Source organism: Amblyraja radiata, chromosome 35 (genome assembly GCF_010909765.2).
Source record: "Amblyraja radiata isolate CabotCenter1 chromosome 35, sAmbRad1.1.pri, whole genome shotgun sequence".
Lineage (NCBI taxonomy): Eukaryota > Metazoa > Chordata > Chondrichthyes > Rajiformes > Rajidae > Amblyraja > Amblyraja radiata.
In genome coordinates, this window is record NC_045990.1 from 6967148 (window position 1) to 6992475 (window position 25328).

General features: G+C 47.2%; 1 protein-coding gene across 1 annotated transcript in view; it reads left to right on the forward strand.

The window, feature by feature from the left end:
• mast1 (microtubule associated serine/threonine kinase 1) overlaps positions 1 to 25328 on the forward strand; it is a 107960-nt gene that overhangs the window by 29285 nt on the left and 53347 nt on the right. Inside the window, exons 4-5 of the mRNA XM_033050788.1 lie at positions 19329 to 19417; positions 19915 to 19990. Of these exons, the coding sequence (XP_032906679.1) occupies positions 19329 to 19417; positions 19915 to 19990 (165 nt within the window). The remainder of the gene's footprint in view (positions 1 to 19328; positions 19418 to 19914; positions 19991 to 25328) is intronic.

Below are 25328 nucleotides of genomic sequence, written 5' to 3' on the forward strand. Positions count from 1 at the left end.
AATGGCTTTCAGATTTATAAACATACCACTTAACTCTCTTCAGGAATTAGATTATAGAATAATATATTATATATTTAACATCTAGAATCAACTGTTCATAGTTCCAGATATGTGGCTAAAGGGCTCCTACTCTAAACGATGTCTGTCCATTCTCTCCATAAGTGCTCCCAGACCTGCTGAGTTCCTCCCAACATTTCGTATTTTATCCAACATTTGCAGTCTCTAATACTGAAGAAGAGTCTCGACCCGAAACGTCACCCATTCCTTCTGTCCAGAGTCCCGCTGAGTTACTCCAGTGCTTTGTGCCTTTCTTCAGTTTAAACCAGCATCTGCAGTTCCTTCCGACACATCTTGACTACATAGATTAGTTGAGAGATAGAACTTGGAGACAGGCCCTTCGGCCCACCGAGTCCATGCCAACCATCGTTCACCCATTCACACTAGTTCTATGTTATCCTACCTATGGACTCACTCCCGACACACTAAAGGCAATTGTCTTTCCGCTGACTGGTTAGCAGTTCAGCCACAAGTTCACTCTCCTCGTTTTAGTTTGCTACACTGTGTTAGTGGGAGTAAAGGGCCAGTCCCACTTATGCGAACTTTACAGGCGACTGCCGGCACCCTTGATAGGTCCCCTGAAATTTTCAACATGTTGAAAATTCAGAGACGACCAGAGAGACTCTGGACACCTCTCACGACCAAAGGAGACCTCTCACCACCATACAGGCTGTACGGTCCTGAGAGGTCTCCTAAGGTCCTGAGAGGTCTCCTATGGTCCTGAGAGGTCTCCAAAGAGTCGTAGCGTCTTTCTGGTTGCCGCTGAATTTTCAACATGTTGAAATTTTCGGCAACCTACCACGGGTGCTGGAAGTCGCCTGTAAAGGTTGCGTAAGTGGGACAGGCCCTTCAGTGAATATTGAGAGTATTTCTTCGCAAACATTCTTTCTCCTGAACAATTCGTATTTCCTAAATAATTCAGCATGATTAGGCTCGGATGGAATGTGGATTGAGCTCAATAATGGGATAATGAGGGGTTCAAATATAAGAGGGGGTGGCTGTTTAGATGTCTCATTTTCAGAATGTCTTTGCTTTGATACTGTGATTGTGTGGTTGTACCAATTGCTCATCAAGTGATGCATTTATTTGATTTATAAAGAAGCACCTGTATAAATTCTGCAACAATTTCTAAACGATATATTGGATCGGACCGTTGTGCAGTGTGGAAACGGGGCCCTTCAGCCCGACTTGTCCATGCCGACCAACAGGCCCCATCTACGGTAGTCCCACCTGCCTGCGTTTGGCCCATTTCCTTCTAAATTTATCCTATCCATGTACCCGTCTAAATGTTCATTCTAAAAGCTGTGACAGTGCCTGCAAACATGGTGGACACAAAATGCTGGAGTAACTCAGCGGGACAGGCTGCATCTCTGGAGAGAAGGAATGGGTGACACTTCGGGTCGAGACCTGATACCTTGCATTGTACAACGAGGGAGAGTGAGGGGGGGGCAGAGAGTGAGGGGGGGGCAGAGAGTGAGGGGGGGGGGGCAGAGAGTGAGGGGGGGGGCGGTGAGTGATGGGGGGGGGGGAGAGAGTGAGGGGGGGGCGGAGAGAGTGAGGGGGGGGAGAAGAGTGAGGGGGGGAAGAGTGAGGGGGGGGAAGAGTGAGGGGGGGAGAGTGAGGGGGGGCGGTGAGAGTGAGGGGGGGGTGGTGAGAGTGAGGGGGGGCAGAGGGGGGGGGGCGGAGAGAGTGAGGGGGGGAAGAGTGAGGAGGGGGGGAAGAGTGAGGAGGGGGGGAGAGTGAGGAGGGGGGAGAGTGAGGAGGGGGGAAGAGTGAGTGAGGGGGGAGAGTGAGGGGGGGAGAGGAAGAGTGAGGGGGGGAGGAAGAGTGAGGGGGGGGAGAGTGAGGGGGGGAGAGTGGGGGGGGGAAGAATGAGGGGGGGGGGGAGGGAGGGGGGAGGGGAAGAGTGAGGGGGGGGAAGAGTGAGGGGGAGGAGAGAGTGAGGAGGGGGGAGAGTGAGGGAAGGGGAGAGTGAGGGAGTTAGTTAGTTCTTGGCTATTTGCAATATACAAACCATGTTGACTTTGTTGAAAGGACGGTGTCATTAATCCGAGTTTGCAGGCAACACAAAACCAGGCAGCATAGTCAACTGTGTGTGTAGTTCACAAAGGGCTAGATTTGTTCACACAACTCCAGCAAAAAATCTCAGTCAGTGCGCTGCTGAAAACCAGCCTAACCTGAAATATCAATTTTGGCAAACTTTTTTTGGATGCTGTTTTAGGAAAATTAATTCAATTTCTCTCCAGGAATTTTATTCTCCCTACCAAAACAATGCATTGTTTTCTCTGGAATATCAGAGGTTGAGGGTAGATGAGAGATGATAGAATATCTAGCCATGTTCTCCAGAGATGCTGCCTGACCTTGTGATTGAGGCAGTGCAGCGTAGGTTCACGAGATTGATCCCTGGGATGGCGGGACTGTCATGTGAGGAAAGATTGAAAAGACTAGGCTTGTATTCACTGGAGTTTAGAAGGATGAGGGGGTGGATCTTATAGAAACATATAAAATTATAAATGGACTGGACAAGCTAGATGCAGGAAAAATGTTCCCAATGTTGGGCGAGTCCAGAACCAGGGTCCACACAGTTTTAGAATAAAGGGGAGGCCATTTCAGAATGAGATGAGAACAAACTTTTTCACCCAGAGAGTTGTGAATTTGTGGAATTCCCTGCCACAGAGGGCAGTGGAGGCCAAATCACTGGATGGATTTAAGAGAGAGTTAGATAAAGCTCTAGGGGCTAGTGGAGTCAAGGGATATGGGGAGAAGGCAGGCACGGGTTATTGATTGGGGACGATCAGCCATGATCACAATGAATGGCGGTGCTGGCTCGAAGGGCCGAATGGCCTCCTTCTGCACCAATTTTCTATGTTTCTATGAACCCTGGAGCGTCGTGTGTCCGAGATCAACTGGAGTCTCTCATCTGGAGTAATTGCAGGGGACAGGTTACAGAGCAGTAACTGGAACACCGAGTTCTCAAAATGTGTTTTCCAAAGAGGTGACCATAGATTAAAATGTCTTAATCCTCTTTCACCGACTCACAATCTCGTCGTTTGCAGTTTAGTTGCTGGTAAGAGCCAGAAAGGATTTGGATAACACCCATCGACCACATAACGTGTTAGTGGGCCTGACATTAGCTGGCGGATTCTTGCTCAGTAGTCGGGGCAAATTGCTCAGTCTGGCCATGGGTTTAATGCAGGCAGCAACACATTTATTTGTGAAAAAGGGTTTGAGTCCTGTCTAATGAGTGATTCTGGAGTGATGCATTGAGCATTTGCTTGCTGGCGCTGTGAATTTCTGGGGCTTATTCACGCTGATTGATGGAACACTGTGGTTGTCGGCACAGCAGGCGATGAAAATTAATCTCTCGGCTGCAGCTGTGAGCAATTCCCAGGAGAAAAATGTGTTTTTTCCCCTCCGCCCGCATCTTGTTTGAACCTTTTCCAGAGATGCAGGAAAACAAGGAAAATGGCTGCAAGAAACATAGACAATAGGTGCAGGAGTAGGCCAGACCTGCCCTCCGATCCGATGTTCCCGATGTTGGGGGAGTCCAGAACCAGGGGCCACACACACAGTTTAAGAATAAGGAGTAAGCCATTTAGAACGGAGACGAGGAAACACTTTTTCTCACAGAGAGTTGTGAGTCTGTGGAATTCTCTGCCTCAGAGGGCGGTGGAGGCAGGTTCTCTGGATGCTGTCAAGAGAGAGCTAGATCGGGCTCTTAAAAATAGCGGTGTCAGGGGATATGGGGAGAAAGCAGGAACGGGGTACTGATTGGGGATGAACAGCCATGATCACATTGAATGCTGGCTCAAAGTGCTGGCTCAGAGGGCCAAATGGCCTATTCCTGCACCTATTGTCTATTGGTACACAAAAATGCTGGAGAAACTCAGCGGGTGCAGCAGCATCTATGGAGCGAAGGAAATGGGCAACGTTTCGGGCCGAAACCCTTCTTCAGACCGAAGATTACACTGAAGATAGACAAAACATGCTGGAGTAACTCAGCGGGACAGGCAGCATCTCGTTCGGTCCTGTGCCTCTTCCACTGTCAGTGTCACCCAGTTTGATTAGAGTCTGTGTAGGAATGAACTGCAGATGCTGGTTCAAAGATAGACACAAAATGCTGGAGAAACTCAGCGGGACAGGCTGAATCTCTGGAGAGAAGGAATGGGTGATGTTTCGGGTCATAGAAACATAGAAATTAGGTGCAGGAGTAGGCCATTCGGCCCTTCGAGCCTGCACCGCCATTCAATATGATCATGGCTGATCATCCAACTCAGTATCCTGTACCTGCCTTCTTTCCATACCCCCTGATCCCTTTAGCCACAAGGGCCACATCTAACTCCCTCTTAAATATAGCCAATGAACTGGCCTCAACTACCTTCTGTGGCAGAGAATTCCAGAGATTCACCACTCTCTGTGTGAAAAATGTTTTCCTCATCTCGGTCCTAAAAGATTTCCCCCTTATCCTTAAACTGTGACCCCTTGTTCTGAACTTCCCCAACATCGGGAACAATCTTCCTGCATCTAGCCTGTCCAACCCCTTAAGAATTTTGTAAGTTTCTATAAGATCCCCCCTCAATCTTCTAAATTCTATCGAGTACAAGCCAAGTCTATCCAGTCTGTCTTCATATGAAAGTCCTGACATCCCAGGAATCAGTCTGGTGAATCTTATCTGTACTCCCTCTATGGCAAGAATGTCTTTCCTCAGACTAGGAGACCAAAACTGTACGCAATACTCCAGGTGTGGTCTCACCAAGACCCTGTACAACTGCAGTAGAACCTCCCTGCTCCAAATCCTTTTGCTATGAATGCACCTGCATGCCTACTTTTAATGACTGGTGTACCATGACACACAGGTCTCGTTGCATCTCCCCCTTTCCTAATCGGCCACCATTCAGATAATAATCTACTTTCCTGTTTTTGTCACCAAAGTGGATAACCTCACATTTATCCACATTATACTGCATCTGCCATGCATTTGCCCACTCACCCAGCCTATCCAAGTCACCTTGCAGCCTCCTAGCATCCTCCACACAGCTAACACTGCCCCCAGCTTCGTGTCATCCGCAAACTTGGAGATGTTGCATTCAATTCCCTCGTCCAAATCATTAATATATATCGTAAATAGCTGGGGTCCCAGCACTGAGCCTTGCGGTACCCCACTAGTCACCGCCTGCCATTGTGAAAAGGACCCGTTTACTCCTACTCTTTGCTTCCTGTCTGCCAGCCAGTTCTCTATCCACATCAATACTGAACCCCCAATACCGTGTGCTTTAAGTTTGTATACTAATCTCTTATGTGGGACCTTGTCGAAAGCCTTCTGAAAGTCCAGATATAACACATCCACTGGTTCTCCCTTATCCACTCTACTAGTTACAGCCTCGAAAAATTCTATAAGATTCGTCAGACATGATTTACCTTTCATAAATCCATGCTGACTTTGTCCAATGATTTCACCACTTTCCAAATGTGCTGCTATCCCATCTTTAATAACTGACTCCAGCATTTTCCCCACTACCGACGTTAGACTAACTGGTCTGTAATTCCCTGTTTTCTCTCTCCCTCCCTTTTTAAAAAGTGGGGTTACATTAATGGGATTACATCTTGACCCGAAACATCACCCATTCCTTCTCTCTAGCGATGCTGCCTGTCCCGCTGAGTTACTCCGGCATTTGGTGTCTATCTTTGGATTAGAAACATAGAAACATAGAAAATAGGTGCAGGAGTAGGCCATTCAGCCCTTCGAGCCTGCACCGCCATTCAATATGATTATGGTTGATCATCCAACTCAGTATCCCGTACCTGCCTTCTCTCCATACCCCCTGATCCCTTTAGCCACAAGGGCCACATCTAACTCCCTCTTAAAATATAGCCAATGAACTGTGACCTCAACTACCTTCGGTGGCAGAGAGTTCCAGAGATTCACCACTCTCTGTGTGAAAAATGTTTTTCAGTCAGTGTAGAGTCAGTTCTCTTCCCAATTGAATTATGATCGGCAGATGATGTAGGTCAACGTGATCGGTCGCTCAAGCGTAATATTCGCACTGGAAGTCATCCATTGATCTTCCTGTTTCAATCATCTGCAGTCCTGCAATCTTCTAATGTATCCTTCACTTTCATTACTGGCCCTGTGAAGGTCCTTGCTTTTAATCCATCTGTCATCGGTGGCTATGATTTAGCTGCCAAGGCCTAAAATAATTCTCTCCCCTATCTTTTAGTTTAGTCGAGTGATACAGCGTGGAAACATGGCCCTTCGGCCCACGGAGTCCGTGCCGACCAGCGACCGATCCCCGCACACTAACACTACCCCACACACAGCGGACAATTGACATTCTTAGCAAGCCAATTAACCGGCAAACCTGCATGTCGTTGGAGTGTGGGAGGAAACCAAAGATCGGGGAGAACGTACAATCTCCGTACAGACAGCACCCGTAGATGGGATCGAACCGCCTTTCAATATTATCATGGCTGATCATCTAAATTCAGTACTCCGTTCCTGCTCTTTCCCCATATCCCTTGATTCCTTTATCCCTAAGAGCTAAATCTAACTTTCTCTTGAAAACATCCAATAAATTGGCCTCCACTGTCTTCTGTGGCAGAGAATTCCACCGATTCACAACTCTCTGGGTGAAAATGTTTTTCCTCATCTCAGTGCTAAATGGCCTTCCCCTTATTTTTAAAACGTGACCCCTGGTTCTGGACTCCCCCAACATCGGGAACATTTGAACAATCAGAGGCTTTGACTATTGTTCAGACTTAGAGTCGGGGGGGAAAGGGAAATGAGAGATATAGATGGTGATATAGAACAAATGAATGTGAGAGATGCGAAAATGTAACGATGATAGGAAACAGGCCATTGTTAGCTGTGAAGGTACACAAAATTGCTGGAGAAACTCAGCGGGTGCAGCAGCATCTATGGAGCGAAGGAAATAGGCGACGTTTCGGGCCGAAACCCTTCTTCAGACTGATGGGGGGTGGGGGGGAGAAGGAAGGAAAAGGGGAGGAGGAGCCCGAGGGCGTGCGGATGGGAGGGTGGGAGGAGATAGCTAGAGGGTTGAGGAAGGGGAGGAGACAGCAAGGACTAGCAAAATTGGGAGAATTCAATGTTAATGCCATCCGGACGCAAGGTCCCCAGACGGAATATGAGGTGCTGTTCCTCCAATTTCCGCTGTTGCTCACTCTGGCAATGGAGGAGACCCAGGACAGAGAGGTCGGATTGGGAATGGGAGGGGGAGTTGAAGTGCTGAGCCACCGGGAGGTCAGGTTGGTTATTGCGGACTGAGCGGAGGTGTTCGGCGAAACGATCGCCCAACCTACGCTTAGTCTCCCCGATGTAAATCAGCTGACATCTAGAGCAGCGAATGCAGTAGATGAGGTTGGAGGAGATACAGGTGAACCTTTGTCGCACCTGGAACGACTGCTTGGGACCTTGAATGGAGTCGAGGGGGGAGGTGAAGGGACAGGTGTTGCATTTCTTGCGGTTGCAACGGAAAGTGCCCGGGGAGGGGGTGGTGCGGGAGGGAAGGGAAGAATTGACGAGGGAGTTGCGGAGGGAGCGGTCTTTACGGAAGGCAGACATGGGGGGAGATGGGAAGATGTGGCGTGTTGTTGGGTCACGTTGGAGGTGGCGGAAATGGCGGAGGATTATGTGTTGTATTTGCCGGCTGGTGGGGTGAAAGGTGAGGACCAGAGGGACTCTGCCCTTGTTGCGAGTGCGGGGATGGGGAGAGAGAGCAGTGTTACGGGGTATGGATGAGACCCTGGTGTGAGCTTCATCTATGGTGGCGGAGGGGAATCCCCGTTCCCTGAAGAACTAGGACATTTCCGATGCCCTGGTATGGAATGTCTCATCCTGGGAACAGATGCGGCGTAGGCGGAGGAATTGGGAGTAGGGGATGGAGTCTTTACAGGGGGCAGGGTGGGAAGACGTGTAGTCCAGATAGCCATGTGAGTCAGTGGGTTTGTAATGTATGTCGGTCAGGAGTCTGTCCCCTGCGATGGAGATGGTGAGGTCAAGGAATGGTAGGGAAGTGTCGGAAATGGTCCAGGTGTATTGGAGTGCCGGATGGAAGTTGGTGGTGAAGTGGATGAAGTCAGTCAGTTGTGTGTGGGTGCAGGAGATGGCCCCAAAGCAGTCGTCGATGTAACGGAGGTAGAGGTCGGGGATGGGGCCCTGGTACGTATTGAACAAGGATTGTTCAACGTACCCGACAAAGAGGCAGGCGTAGCTGGGGCCCATGCGTGTGCCCATAGCTACGCCTTGTGTTTGGAGGAAATGGGACTCCATGTCTACTCCATTGTTAGCTGTGGGCTGGGTGAATACGTGTTACAGCCAATGAGACTCAACGACTTGGGTGGGTGAGGGACGGAGAGAGTGGGGATGCAAGGGTTATTTGAAGTTCGAGAAATCAATACTCATACCGCTGGGGTATAACGTTTAAGAAGGAACTGCAGATGCTGGAAAATCGAAGGTAGACAAAAATGCTGGAGAAACTCAGCGGGTGAGGAGCGAAGGAAATAGGCAACGTTTCGAGTTTTGACCCAAAACGTTGCCTATTTCCTTCGCTCCATTGATGCTGCCTCACCCGCTGAGTTTCTCCAACATTTTTGTCTACCTCCACTGGGGTGTAAGCTACCCAAGCAGAATATGAGGTGCTGTTCCTCCAATTTGCGTTTGGCCTCACTCAGTTCCACGGGCTGAGAGGACTGGTGGGAATGGGGAACCAGGAATGGATGCAAAGGAGGATGTAACATGGAAGAGTTAACTGGAATGATTTACCCAGCGGTGGCATCTGTTGAGCGGAGTTGTGTTTAACTGAAAGGTGAAGTTCTGTTTGGCTGAGTTTCAATGGAACACTAAAGGAAGCTATAAACAGAAAGGAGTGGGCTGGAGAATTAGAACAACAGGTATCTGCAAGCTTGTGATCACTTCTCTTCTGTGGAGGTGTTCTGCACAGCGATCGCCTTTTTCTTACAGAGAACGATTAACCTACAAACTCGCATGTCTTTGGAGTTTAGTTTAGAAATACAGCACGAAAACAGGCCCTTCGGCCCACCGAGCCCACCATGCCAAAATGTGATCCCCGCACATTAACACTATCCCACACACACTTCTTCTTTCGTGTGGCGTGTACAGCCTAAAGTTGTTGGACAACTTGTTCTCTTTGATCTTCCGTTTGTGCACGTCGAGTTGATTGCATTAGTCGAAACGGGGCAGACCACGTGAAGGTTGCAGTCTTCCACCCCCCCCCTACACACACTAGGGGCAAATTACATTTATACCAAGCCAATTAACCTACAAACCTGTACGTCTTTGGAGTGTGGGAGGAAACCGAAGATCTTGGAGTAAACCCTAGTGGTCACGGGGAGAACGTACATACTCCGTGCAGACAGCACCCATAGTCAGGATCGCGCCTGGGTCTCTGGCGTTGCAAACTCCACACAGACAGCAGCAGTCATGATTAAACCAGTGTTGCTGGCACTGTGAGAATGCAGCCGTAACACTGTCATGATCCTGAATTTCACTTGTGTATGTTGAAAGATACCGTATAGAAACAGGCCCTTCGACCCACGAACGCCCTGCCGCCCATTGATCACCCATTCGTACTAGTTCTATGTTAACCCACTTTCCCATCCACCTTATCCACTCGGGGCAATTTACAGAGGCCTTTTAACCTGCAAACCCGCACATCTTTGGGATGTGGGAGGAAACTGGAACACTCGGAGGATATCCAGGTGGTTCCAGGGAAATGCGCAAACTCCACACAGACAGAACCCGAGGTCGGGATCGAACCTGGGTCTCTGGCGCTGTGAGGTAACAGCTGTACCAGCTGCATCACTGTGCTGCCCTACCTGACATTCACTTTACCCCACTTTTTTTTTTTTAAATAACCCCTTGTTCTATATTCTTCCACAAGAGGAAATATTCCCTTCATATCCGTCCTCTGGGAAACATCGGGATATAAGACATAAGATATGGGAACATGAAAAATAGGTGCAGGAGTATGCTATTCAATATGATCATGGCTGATCATCCCCAATCAGTACCCCGTTCCTGCCTTCTCCCCATATCCCCTGACACCACTATTTTTAAGAGCCCTATCTAGCTCTCTCTTGAAAGCATCCAGAGAACCTGCCTCCACCTCTGAGGCAGAGAATTCCACAGACTCACCACTCTCTGTGAGAAAAAGTGTTTCCTCGTCTCCGTTCTAAATGGCTTACTCCTTATTCTTAAACTGTGGCCCCTGGTTCTGGACTCCCCCAACATCGGGAACATGTTTCCTGCCTCTAGCGTGTCCAAACCCTTAACAATCTTATATGTTTCAATGAGATCCTCTCTCATCCTTCTAAACTCCAGAGTGTACAAGCCCAGCTGCTCCATTCTCTCAGCATATGACAGTCCCGCCATCCCGGGAATTAACCTTGTAAACCTACGCTGCACTCCCTCAATAGGATATAATATATAGGATATATATTATATCTGATATAGGATATAATATATAGGATATATATAAAGTATAATATATAATATATAGTATATAATATCATATATGATGTATCTTAATAAGATATTAAGATATTTAATATCTTAAATATTTTAATTGTTAACTCCCACTCGTCTAAGCCTCGCCTGTCCAATGCTTCCCCTTATTCCAGGCCACCTACTCAATGTATCATTCATTTCTATACAGATCAGGCTCCATCAGATGATAACAGTACAAAATTACCACATGAACTATAGTTGACTTTGATTTCCGTGAGGCTGAAATGTAATCACAAAATGAAAGTGAGAGTATCATATGTGGAAGTGTATTTGACAGGCTTTTCCCAGAGGCTCCTGGTGTGTGTCGTTCTTTAATTTCCTGTCAGATCAAGATCACTTTCTACACTTCCTTTCAAGATGCTGCCTTTCAATCCCTAGCTCTGGGGTGAGAAACGAAGGACAGCGCTAATGGAAAGCACTTGTAGCCAGGGCTAGTTGGATAGCACGCCTGCTCCCAGGTCAAAAGTCACCCTCCCGTGGCCCTTTCAACCTCGTCACTGTCACTAGCCCTGACCCCAGGGGAGTCCTGATCTGCCAGGGATGTTGTCATTGCAGAGTTAAACCCATGTCACATTGGGTGGCAGAGGCGTGGAGTTACTGCCTCACAGCGCCAGAGACCCGGGTTCGATCCCGACTACGGGTGCTGTCTGTACGGAGTTTGTACGTTCTCCCCGTGACCTGCGTGGGTTTTCTCCGAGATCTTCGGTTTCCTCCCACACTCCAAAGGCGTACGGGTTTGTCGGTTAATTGTCTTGGTACAAGTGTAAATTGTCCCTAGTGTGTGTTGGGCAATCGACAATAGGTGCAGGAGTAGGCCATTCGGCCCCTTCGAGCCAGCACCTCCATTCAATGTGATCATGGCTGATCATCCCCAATCAGTACCCCGTTCCTGCCTTCTCCACATATCCCATTGGATAGTGTTAATGTGCGGGGATCGCAGGTCGGTGCTCACTAAATTATCACTAATCTAAATGTTAGTATCACTAAACTAAACTAAATCCGCCCAATAGACTGATCTGGGTCAATATAAATCCTGCAATTGGCAACGTTCAATACAGTCTAAGAAGGAACTGCAGATGCTGGAAAATCGAAGGTAGACAAAAATGCTGGAGAAACTCAGCGGATGGAGCAGCATCTATGGAGCGAAGGAAATAGGCAACGTTTCGGGCCGAAACCCTTCTTCAGACTGAGAGTCAGGGGAAAGGGAAACGAGAGATATAGACGGTGATGTAGAGAGATATAGAACAATGAATACAAAATAGTTATTCAATCTGCTCCTGAACCTCCTCCAACCTCATCTGTTACATCCGCTGCTCTAGATGTCAGGTGATCTACATCGGTGAGACCAAGTGTAGGCGTGGTGATAAAGAAAAATGTTTGTAGGACTGAGATGAGGAGAAACCTTTTCACCCACAGTTATGAATCTGGAATTCTCTGCCACAGAAGGCAGTGGAGTCCAATTCGCTAGATGTTTTCAAGAGAGAGTTAGATTTAGCTCTAAGAGCTAAAGGAATCAAGGGATATGGGGAGAAAGCAGGAACGGGGTACTGATTTTAGATGATTAGCCATGACAAAAAGGCTTGAGGACGACCCCCCTCCTACTGACATGGGTATCCCTCCTCCTGAAGCCCTCCCTCCGGGCTCAGAAGCACCATGGGTCCAGTGGAAGACGCTCAACCGCCTGAGAACAGGAACAGGGCGATCAAAAGCTGCCATGGCCAGATGGGGCTATGAAACTGGCCAAACCACCTGTGAATGTGGAGAAGAGGACCATACAATGCAGCACTGCCTTGTCTGCCCCCTACTACCCAACCAGTGCAGCCCAAAGGATCTTGCAGTGTTCAATAAAAACGCAAAGGACTGTGTAAAGGAATGGGAAACTGTCATATAACCAACCAGCTTCAAAGACACGAAAAGTAGAAGAGCAATGATTATATTGAATGGCGGTGCTGGCTTGAAGGGCTGAATGGCCTACTCCTGCACCTATTTTTCTATGTTTTTTCTATGTTTCTAAGGGATAGCTCAGTCTGTTAAAGACACAATAGAACTGCGAGTTGCAGAGGTGATGCATGATGATCGGAAATGACCTTTCTCTGCAGAGCTGACAATGTGGATGTGGGGACATTGTTGACCTTGTGCTCACCATGCTTCAAGAGTAATTTATTGTCATGTGTTCTTAGGTACAGTGAAATTTTGCATATGGCTCCGTAAAAATCTTACTCTGCATAGGCACAACCATACCAACTTCTAGAGTGTAGGATAGTAGATTCCACTGACAGTTCCACAAAACCACGTGGCATATCTACCAAGACACCAAATGCTGGAGTCGTTCAGCGGGACAAGCAGCATCTCTGGAGCGAAGGAATGGGTGATGTTTCAGGTCGGGTCTGAGGAAGGGTCTCGACCTGAAACGTCTTCCGTGAATGAAAATGCAGCCAGCAAGTGGGGCTGTGGTCTGAAGAAAGGTCTCGACCTAAAACGTCTTCAATGAATGAAGCAAGATGCATTTCACTACACCTAGGTGTATGTGACCAATAAAATAACCTTTGAACCTTTGAAAGCGAGTGGGGCTGTGGTCTGAAGAAGGGTCTCGACCCGAAACGTCACCTGTTCCTTTTCTCCATCGATGCTGCCCGACCCGCTGAGTTACTCCAGCATTATTTTGTCTGTCTGCGGGTTAAAATCGAGGGCAGTAATGGCACAGAGGGAAAGAGGCTTCGGTAGCCTGGAAATGTCCAGCAGCAGAGCGCCAGGGTTTGAACATTGGCTGGGGACAAAAAACAGGCACAGCTGTGAAAGCCCCACTTGCCATCTGCCTTGTGAAAATCCACAACGTATCAGACAATGCATACCATCCATTGCTGACTGAAAGGCACAGATGCCTTCTACAGTACGATGCTTCACATTACCTAGCGCCTCTCACTGTAGGACATTCAGACAAAGCAAAGCTCGGGCTATATAGCAAAGCTGCTCTGTGGTGGTAATGTTGACTCAAATATACAGTATATATATACATATATAAAAACATATATATAAGTTTTTAGTTTTTCCGTACATATATGTATATACATATTATGCTATATATATATATATATATATATACAGCATATATATATACAGTATACATATATACATACATATATACAGGAAGGACATTATTGCCATAGAGGGAGTGCAGAGAAGGTTCACCAGACTGATTCCTGGGATGTCAGGACTGTCTTATGAAGAAAGACTGGATAGACTTGGTTTATACTCTCTAGAATTTAGGAGATTGAGAGGGGATCTTATAGAAACTTACAAAATTCTTAAGGGGTTGGACAGGCTAGATGCAGGAAGATTGCTCCCGATGTTGGGGAAGTCCAGGACAAGGGGTCACAGCTTAAGGATAAGGGGGAAATCCTTTAAAACCGAGATGAGGAGAACATTTTTCACACAGAGAGTGGTGAATCTCTGGAACTCCCTGCCACAGAGGGTAGTCGAGGCCAGTTCATTGGCTATATTTAAGAGGGAGTTAGATGTGGCCCTTGTGGCTAAGGGGATCAGAGGGTATGGAGAGAAGGCAGGTACGGGATACTGAGTTGGATGATCAGCCATGATCATTGAATGGCGGTGCAGGCTCGAAGGGCCGAATGGCCTACTCCTGCACCTAATTTCTATGTTTCTATGTTTCTATGTTTACACACACATATACATATACATATATGTGTGTGTGTATATATATAAAAACGTATATAAAAACATATATATATGTTTTTAGTTTTTCCGTATATATATGTATATATATTATGCTATATATATATATATATACAGCATATATATATATACAGTATACATATATACATACATATATACACACACATATACATATACATATATGTGTGTGTATATATATATATATACGTATATAAAAACATATATATATGTTTTTAGTTTTTCAGTTTTAGTTTTGGAGATACAGTGCGGTTACAAACCCTTCGGCCCACCTGTTCTGCGCCAACCAGCGATCCCCGCGCATTCACACCATCCCACACCCACTAGGGACAATTTTTACATTTGCCAAGCCAATTAACCTACAAACCTGTACGCCTCTGGAGTGTGGGAGGAAACCGAAGATCTCGGAGAAAACCCACGCATTCAAGGGGAGAAACGTACAAACTCCGTACAGACAGCACCCGCAGTCGGGATCGAACCCGGGTCTCCGGCGCTGCATTTGCTGTAAGGCAGCAACTCTACCGCTGCGCCACCGTGACAGCCTGATTGAAGGGTACAGCATGGAAACAAGACCATTCAGCCCATCTGGCATCTCTCACTGTCGGACACACAGACAAAGCAACATGCACCCTGAAGAGGAATCTCGACCTGAAACGTCACCCATTCTTTCTCTCCAGAGATGCTGCCTCACCCGCTGAGTTACTCCAGCTTTTTTGCCTATCTTATAAGGTCATAAGGTCTTTGGTTTCAACCAGCATCTGCAGTTCCTTCTTACACAAAGCTATTTAGCAAAGCTGCTCTGTGGTGGTAATGTTGACTCAAACATATATATCGATTGGTTGAAAGAGGCAGCATGGAAACAAGACCCTTTGGCCCATCGAGTCCACTCTGTCCATCGATCACCCATTCACATTGGTTTCATGTTATCCCACTTTCACATCCACTCCTGACGCACTCGGGACAATTTGCTGAGGGCAATTAACCAACAAACCCGCATGGCTTTGTGTGTGGGAGGAAAGCAGAGCACTCGGAGGAAACTCAAGTGGTCACAGGGAGAACGTGCAAACTCCACACAGACAGCACCCGAGTCCAGGATTAAACCCAGGTCTATGATGCTGTGAGACAATTAACCTGCAAACCCGTACGCCTTTGGGATGTGGGAAGAAACCGGAGGTAGAGTGAGAACGTGCAAACTCCGCACAGACAGCAGCCGAGGTCGGGATCGAACCTGAGTCACTGGCGCTGTGAGGTACCAGCTGTGCCATTGTGACTCTCATTATAACAATGCGTAAAATCCTTTAAGACACGATTAGGTCACCCCTCAGCCTCCTCTATGGAATAAAGAACCCGCACTTGTTTACCCATCCCTCTCAAACAATTCTGGTTTTGCCCTTACAAATCTTCTCTGCACCTGCTCCCCCCTCTCCTCCTTCCAGATCTAAAATTAAAGAGAAAACACTGGAAATATTCGAGTAACTCAGCGGGTCAGGCAGCATCTCTGGTGAAAAGGAATAGGTGATATTCTGGGGGTAGACACAAAAAGCTGGAGTAACTCAGCGGGACAGGCAGCATCTCAGGAGAGAAGGAATGGGAGGACGATTTGGGTTGAGACCCTTCTTCAGTCTTGACCCAAAACATCACCCATTCCTTCTCTCCAGAGATGCTGCCTGTCCTGCTGAGTTACTCCAGCTGTTTGTGTCTATCTTAGGCAGGAGAATGGGGTTGAGAGGGAAAGATAAATCAGCCATGATTGAATGGCGGAGTAGACTCGATGGGCCAAATGGCCTAATTTTGCTCCGATAAGTCATGAACATGAAATATTCATCATGTCCAGCAGCATGTGTGTGGAGGGAGAAATAGGGTCAACAGTTTAAATCGATCAGACTCTTCATCAGAATTCATTAGGTGCTTAGAAGCAAAGGCTGTTCAAAGCTTCGAGTACTCCCTTAATTCATGTGGATCAATCTGTTGTGTCGTGGGCAGTTAATGAGAATAATTTTAATTTATAGTGAGAGGACTGGCGTTTCACTGAATGCATTTACCTCGATGGTAATAAGCCCATTGTCACCTTTTCAAACGCTGAATAGTCCTAGAAATACCTCAGATTATAAAAGGGCAGCGGAACTCTACTGATAGCGATTGTGTGAGTGATTGTCGCTCGCTGTTTGTTCTGCTGCTGCTGTGGTTGAGAGGGGAGGGGGGGTTATGATAACTGGGATTTGCTGAGCGTAATACACTGCATTAATCATTCCCCTGTAATAAGAAGGCACAGAGTGCAGGGGTAAAGGGCCAGTCGCACTTGAGCGTCATTTGCGCGTCACGCAGATGGCTTGTGAAGATTTTGTACGGCCCAAAATCCTGCGGTGCCGCACGTGACCGCACGTCACTGCCTACGTCACCACGCACCGTGCGCGCCTCACGTGCGCGGCAAGACGCACACATTGTGCATCGTGACGCGTATATGATGTCGCGTAAATTACGCGCAAATGACGCCCAAGTGGGAAAGGCCCTTCACTCACGTTTAGTTTACGAAGGAACTGCTGATGCTGGTATTCGTTGGCGCATCTTCCCCAACCGGTATGAACGTAACGGGCCTTTCCCACTTAGGCGATTTTTTGGGTGACAACAGGCGACTGCCACAACATTTTCAACATGTTCAAATGATAAAAGGACTGGACAAGCTAGATGCAGGAAACATGTTCCCAATGTTGGGCGAGTCCAGAACCAGGGGCCACAGTCTTAGAATAAAGGGGAGGTCATTTAAAACTGAGGCGAGATAAAACTATTTCACCCGGAGAGTTGTGAATTTGTGGAATTCCCTGCCACAGAGGGCAGTGGAGGCCGAATCACTGGAGGGATTTAAGAGAGAGTTAGATAGAGCTCTAGGGGCTAGTGGAGTCAAGGGATATGGGGAGAAGGCAGGCACGGGTTATTGATAGGGGACGATCAGCCATGATCACAATGAATGGCGGTGCTGGCTCGAAGGGCCGAATGGCCTCCTCCACCTATTTTCTATGTTTCTATGGAACACTGAATTAGTCGTCCCAAGGGATAGCGATCAACATAAGACAATCTGACAAGCATGGGAGGCCAAACACTCTGTGGAAGCCTCCAAAGCATTGTTGGGCTTGTAGCTGACATAGAGAAGGGTTACAGCTGAGGTTTAATAAGCTGCTTTCCCAGTTAATTCTCTTTAATAAACACACCCAGCTCAAAGGTGTTCATGACACAGCACTGCGATAATCGTTATCCACTGGGTATTAATTTGTCTCCTTGAAAGAAGAGACTAGCAGGGGTTGTTATTTGCTTCATGCTAGGGAGGGCTGCTAGCTCTCTCGAATCTTCCCCAGACTTGTTGAGTTACTTGGCAGTGCTCACTAAGATTATAATTATCCGAGGCTCGATGAAAGGCGAAAAGCTTGGAGTTTGGTGATATGTGATTAAGATGACAGCTTGGTCTGGCCAACGAGGCAGTCTTAATTACTGTGCCTTTTGTCCCTATTTTGGGAGAGTAAAGTGATCGTACAGCGAGGATTCACTGGATTGACTCCTGAGATGACGGGACGCAAAGTGCTGGAGTAATTCAGCACTTTGGGTCAGACAGCATCTCTGTAGAAAAGGAATAGGTGATGTTTCGGGTTGAGACCCGTCTTCAGATGGACGAGGAAGTGTTTGAGTAGGACGTTTAGTTAGTTTAGAGGTACAGCGCGGAATCAGGCCCTTCGGCCCAGCGAGTCCGCACCGACCAGCGATCCCCGCACGTTTTGGGTCAAGACCCTTCTTCAGACTTAAAGGGTTACTCCAGCATTTTGTGTCTAACTTCGATGTAAACCAGCATCTGCAGTTCCTTCCAACACATAACACTAGGGACAGTTTACACATGCACCAAGACAGTTAACTACAAACATATACGTCTTTGGAGTGTGGGAGGAAACCGAAGATCTCGGAGAAAACCCACGCAGGTCACAGGGAGAACGTACAAACTTCATTTGTCAGGATCGAACCTGGGGCTCTGGTGTTGTAAGGCAGCAGCTCTAACGCTGTGCCACTGTGCCATCCGAACTCTGTGGGTATGGGGTCTGGTAAAATGAAATATCATACATTGGACTCAATAGGCTGGAGAACCTCATTCTTCTCCTATGACTTGTGAACTTATGAAAAGAGCAACTGGGATGAATTTCTAAGCAATAACCTTTTGTTATGTGCAGGTATCGAGAGAGAGTTGAGTAGCTCTGATAGATCAGGTGTGAGGAGCTGGTTATGTGTAGGAAGGAACTACAGGTGCTGGTTTACACCAAAGATAGACACAAAATGCCCACTCCTGCACCTATTGTCTATTGTCTATTATCATAAAGTCATAAGGAATAAGAGTAGAATTAGGCCTTCCGGCCCATCAAATCTATTCCGCCATTCAATCAAGGCTGATCTATCCATCTTATGATCCTATGACTGAATTTGGAGGATCTGCCTCAACTGTACAGCATGGCAGAGTAGGCTCGAAGGGCCAAATGGCCTGCCCCCAGCTCCTGTTTTTGATATTTCTATGCTTCTCATGCATTAGGCCAACATGTGTACTAGTGTTGGCCCTTAGTTTAGTTTAGAGATACAGCATGGAAACAGGCCCTTCGGCCCACCGGGTCCGCACCGACCAGCGATCCCCGCACGTTTTGGGTCAAGACCCTTCTTCAGACTTAAAGGGTTACTCCAGCATTTTGTGTCTATCTTCGATGTAAACCAGCATCTGCAGTTCCTTCCTACACATAACACTAGGGACAGTTTACACGTACACCAAGACAGTTAAACTATAAACATACACGTCTTTGGAGTGTGGGAGGAAACCGAAGATTTCGGAGAAAACCCACACGGTCACGGGGAGAACATGCAAACTCCGTACAGACAGCACCCGTAGTCGGGATCGAACCCGGGTCTCCGTGGCTGCAAACGCTGTGAGGCAGCAACTCTACCGCTGCGCCACCATACAGATTCTGTTGTAATTTTTATTCTCTTTTCTTTGCAGCTGTCGAACCAGCAACAGGAAGAGCTTGATTCTGACCAGCACGTCACCCACTCTTCCTCGACCCCACTCTCCGCTCCCAGGCCACCTAGGTAAGGCACCAGCTTCCTTGGCCCTTGCTTCGCGCCGCAGAGGAACACAGTGATACCAAGTTAGACCCAAATGGTGGCGCAGCGGTAGAGTTACTGCCTTACAGCGCTTGCAGCCCCGGAGACCCCGGTTCAATCCCGACTACGGGCGCTGTCTGTACGGAGTTTGTACGTTCTCCCCATGACCACATATTTCTCTGGGATCTTCGGTTTCCTCCCACACTCCAAAGACGTACAGGTTTGCAGGCTAATTGCCTTGGTATAAATGTAAATTGTCCCTAGTGTGTGTTGGATAGTGTTAGTGTGCGGGGATCGCTGGTCGGCGCGGACTCGGTGGGTCGAGGGGCCTGTTTCTGCGCTGTATCTCTAAACGGAACAAAACGTTGGGTTTGGGTTTCTTGATTGGAGCGCTTATGCTGGTGTTATAGCAACAGTACTTTGTGTTTTCATTGTAATTTAATGAAACAGCTGACTTGCCCTGTGCTTTGATCCCTTTGTAGGCAGCAGCCCCCTGGACAGTCCTCGAAACTTCTCTCCCAATGCCCCCGCTCACTTCTCCTTTGTGACTTCGCGAAGGTAAGGCCGCTCTTGACAAAACATGAGGCAAACTCTCTCCAGAGTATAATAATAATGGATGGGATTTATATAGCGCCTTTCTAATACTCAAGGCGCTTTACATCGCATTATTCATTCACTCCTCAGTCACACTCGGTGGTGGTAAGCTACTTCTGTAGCCACAGCTGCCCTGGGGCAGACTGACGGAAGCGTGGCTGCCAATCTGCGCCTACGGCCCCTCCGACCACCACCAATCACTCACACACATTCACACACAGGCAAAGGTGGGTGAAGTGTCTTGCCCAAGGACACAACGACAGTATGCACTCCAAGCGGGATTCGAACCGGCTACCTTCCGGTTGCCAGCCGAACACTTAGCCCATTGTGCCATCTGTCGTCCCAGATATAGTCAAGGGGACAGCAGTAAACTTGGAGACAAAAGAGATTGCAGTGAGCCTGGAGGTTAAATAAAACTGCTGGAGGAAGTCAGTGGGCCAGGCAGCATCTGTGGAGGTAGATGGTTGACTAATGTTTCAGTTAGATACTCTTAAAGACAGCGGAGTCAAGGGATATAGGGAGAAGGCAGGAACGGGGTACTGATTGTGGATGATCAGCCATGATCACATTGAATGGTGGTGCTGGCTCGAAGTGCCAAATGGCCTACTCCTGCACCTATTGTCTATTGTCTGTTACCAAGGTCTGGGTCTGGGCCCAAGACATCGGCCATTCTTCTGCCTCCACATATGCTGCCTGACCAGCAATAAACACTCTCTCTTTAAGAAGTCTGAAGAAGGGTTCTGACCCATCCCTTGTCTCCAGAGATGCTGCCTGACCCGCTGAGTTACCCCAGCAATTTGTGACTATTCTCCCATTAAAGTGTGGTCCACACAGTAATATGACCCGGGCCACCTCATAGAATTGTTCAAATAAAAACAGAAGATTCTGGATACACTCAGCAGGTCAGCCAGCATCTGCGGAGACGTTGATACAGGTAACATTACAGGTCAAAAACGGGAATTAATTTTCCTTTCCAAGATTTGGGAGCAAGTAACGCAAAATAAGAATAGGGCAACTGAACAGTTGTAGGCTGGTAGATGTGGGAGGAGCTCACAGGGAGAACGTGCAAACTCCTCACAGTCAGCACCCAAGGCCAGGATGAAACCCAGGTGGCACTGACAACACTGTTGGGCAGCAACTCCACCCACTGTTTTCTCTGGAACGTCAGAGGTGGTGGGGAGAACTGATGGAAGTGTGTAAGATGATGAGAGGTATAGATAGGGTAGACAGTCAAAGCCTTATTCCACTGGGTGGAAATGTCAAAGACTAGAGGGTGTGGATTTAAAGTGGGAGGGTGAGACAATTTTAAAAGGAATGGGCGGGGCAAGTTGTTTTACACAGAGGGTGGTGGGTGCCTGCAACATGCTGCCAGGGATGGTGGTGGAGGCAGATGTAATAGTGGCGTTTAACAGGCTTGCACATCGGCACATGGATGGATTATGTATAGGCAGAGGAAGTTAGCTAATGGCATCATGTTCAGTGCAGATACTATATAAATAACCATATAACAATTACAGCACGGAAACAGGCCATCTCGGCCCTACAAGTCCGTGCCGAACAACTTTTTTCCCTTAGTCCCACCTGCCTGCACTCATACCATAACCCTCCATTCCCTTCTCATCCATATGCCTATCCAATTTATTTTTAAATGATACCAACGAACCTGCCGCCACCACTTCCACTGGAAGCTCATTCCACACCGCTACCACTCTCTGAGTAAAGAAGTTCCCCCTCATGTTACCCCTAAACTTCTGTCCCTTAATTCTGAAGTCATGTCCTCTTGTTTGAATCTTCCCTATTCTCAAAGGGAAAAGCTTGATCACGTCAACTCTGTCTATCCCTCTCATCATTTTAAAGACCTCTATCAAGTCCCCCCTTAACCTTCTGCGCTCCAGAGAATAAAGACCTAACTTATTCAACCTATCTCTGTAACTTAGTTGTTGAAACCCAGGCAACATTCTAGTAAATCTCCTCTGTACTCTCTCTATTTTGTTGACATACACCTGTTGACATACTATGGGCTGAAAGACCTGTTCCTGTCTCAGTTTTATCTTGAGTCACCCAAGACAGATACGGGGGGGGAAACAAGCACTTGAATTACATTAGTGAGTGATTGGGAAATATATTTGCCAGGCAAAGGATGTTATTTTTGCACAGTTGCTTAAACTTTAAAAACCTCACAAGAGTTGGCAGATTTACCCTTGTGAGTGGAGAGGTGCGTATGTCAGGACTAGTGAACAGGTTGTACTGTGCTTGTTGTGGGAGAAGAGGTGTGAATGAGCGATTGAAATGTCTACGTGTGTGAATGTGGAGGTGGTGTGTTCTTTGAGTTCAGTAGATGTGAGACGAGAGTTTGATCATTCGGATAAATCTGGTCCTTACCACTTCAAAGATTAGTTTAGTTTAGAGATACAGCGCGGAAACGGGCCCTTCGGCCCACCGAGTCCGCGCCGACCAGCAATCCCCGCACACTAACACTATCCTACACACACTAGGGACTATTGGTGGCAAAAACAGGAAAGCAGACTATTATCTAAATGGTGGCCGACTAGGAAAAGGGGAGATGCAGCGAGACCTGGGTGTCATGGTACACCAGTCATTGAAAGTAGGCATGCAGGTGCAGCAGGCAGTGAAGAAAGCGAATGGTATGTTAGCTTTCATAGCAAAAGGATTTGAGTATAGGAGCAGGGACGTTCTACTGCAGTTGTACAGGGTCTAGGTGAGACCACACCTGGGGTATTGCGTACAGTCTTGGTCTCCAAATCTGAGGAAGGACATTATTGCCATAGAGGGAGTGCAGAGAAGGTTCACCAGACTGATTCCTGGGATGTCAGGACTGTCTTATGAAGAAAGACTGGATAGACTTGGTTTATACTCTCTAGAATTTAGGAGATTGAGAGGGGATCTTATAGAAACTTACAAAATTCTTAAGGGGTTGGACAGGCTAGATGCAGGAAGATTGCTCCTGATGTTGGGGAAGTCCAGGACAAGGGGTCACAGCTTAAGGATAAGGGGGGAATTCTTTAAAACCGAGATGAGAAGAACTTTTTTCACACAGAGAGTGGTGAATCTCTGGAACTCTCTGCCACAGAGGGTAGTCGAGGCCAGTTCATTGGCTATATTTAAGAGGGAGTTAGATGTGGCCCTTGTGGCTAAGGGGATCAGAGGGTATGGAGAGAAGGCAGGTACGGGATACTGAGTTGGATGATCAGCCATGATCATATTGAATGGCGGTGCAGGCTCGAAGGGCCGAATGGCCTACTCCTGCACCTAATTTCTATGTTTCTATTTACATCACTACCAAGCCAATTAACCTACAAACCTGTACGCCTTTGGAGGGTGGGTGGAAAACCGAAGATCTCGGAGAAAACCCACGGGGAGAACGTACAAACCCAGTACAGACAATCACCCGTAGTCAGGATCGAACCCGGGTCTTTGGGGCTGTAAGGCAGCAACTCTATCGCTGCGCCACCGTGCCGTCTATTGCCAAGAAAAAAAGAATGTGGCTTTCACTTCTCCATTTCCCAGTCAACCTATGGATGAGCCAAAGAGCATGTTAAGCCCACACGTTAAGTCTATAATATGATGGAACTTTGTTAAAATTTGTGTTCTGACATTCCATTATAACCCGATCAAAACCAGCCAAAGTCAGTGGATATTTTTAAGTCAAGTCGTCACATTTATTTCTATAGCACATTTAAAAAACAACTCTCGTTGGCCAAAGTGCTTTACATTTGTTATAAGAATAGTATAAACAAACAAACTACATACATATATACATATAGCCCTCGCTCAGTGGACATCAGGAAAGGCTTGGGAGTGTTTTAAGGCAGTGATAGATAGATTCTTGATTAGTACGGGTGTCAGGGGTTATGGGGAGAAGGCAGGAGAATGGGGTCAGGAGGGAGAGATAGATCAGCCATGATTGAATGGCGGAGTAGACTTGATGGGCCGAATGGCCTAATTCTGCTCCTATCACATGGTCTTATGACCAGGAGTCAACAGTGGAGTGGAATTCTAGCCAGTTTTATGCTGGGAGTCATTGGCATTTCTTGACCGGTTGTGGCTGTAACCTCTTTCTTTCCTTACAGCCATGGTCATCGAACTGACAGGTAACTCTGCTCTCTGTCAGGTGTATTGGGTCTGATGCTATGCTCAGCTGTGTGATTTGGTTCAAGGTGGTTCCCATTTTGGAACATGTGATTAGTCGATGGTGTTGTGTGACTAGGCACTTTATAATTGCTTTTCTCTTGCGCGCGCGTGTGTGTGTGTGTGCTTGGGTGACGCATGTTAATTTTCAATGTGCTGTCGAGACGAACCAAACTGCAACGAAAACCAGTGCAAGTCACAGCCGAGCATCCTCTGCCAGGCCTAAGTAAGGAGGTGCATTCATTTTAATTGACACCGTGATTTCAGGATTGTCATTTGGGGTTTCTGAAAGAGAGTACTTGGTGGAATAGAGCAGGTAATATTCATACAACCCCTCCCACCCCCTAGACGTCTTTGAGCTGATCAATTGGTGAGTCCGCACCAACCATCGTTCCCCTACACTAGCACTATCCTACACACTAGGAACAGTTTACAATTTTTACCCATTGAAATTTGTAGCACAGAAGGAATGGGTTTATCCCATCTTGTCCATGCAGCATCAAAATGGATTCTAGATTAATCCCACGTCCAAGCTGTTAGTCCATAGCCTTGTAGGCTATGTTTTTCCACAAACCTATTCATTATTTTTAAGATATGATAAATTTGCTTTGTCTCATCTCAAGATAACTTTAAAACTCTGGAAGTTCCCAGTATCATTGCTGGCTTCTTTCTGCCACTACTTTCTCCAAGGGAAAAGGCATAGAGGTGTGAAAACGCACACATCCAGATTCAGGGACAGTTTCTTCCCAGCTGTTCTCAGGCAAATGAATCATCCTACCACAACTAGAGCTGAACTACCATCTACTTCTTTCATGACCCTCGGACTATCCTTGATCGGACTTGCTAGCTTTACCTTGCACTAAACGTGATTCTATTATCATGTATCTATACACTGTAAATGGATCAATTATAATCATGTATTGTCTTTCTACTGACTGGTTAGCACAACAAAAGCTTTTCACTGTACCTCGGTACACGTGACAATAAACGAAACTGAACTAAACTCATGGGGCTGTCCCACTGTACGAGCTAATTCAAGAGTTCTCCCGCGTTTCCCCTGATTCGAACTCGGAGAATTGCGGTAATAGCCACTCGTAGGTACTCGGGGCTCTCGTGGATATTTTTCAACATGTTACTTAAGAAAGTTAAGAAA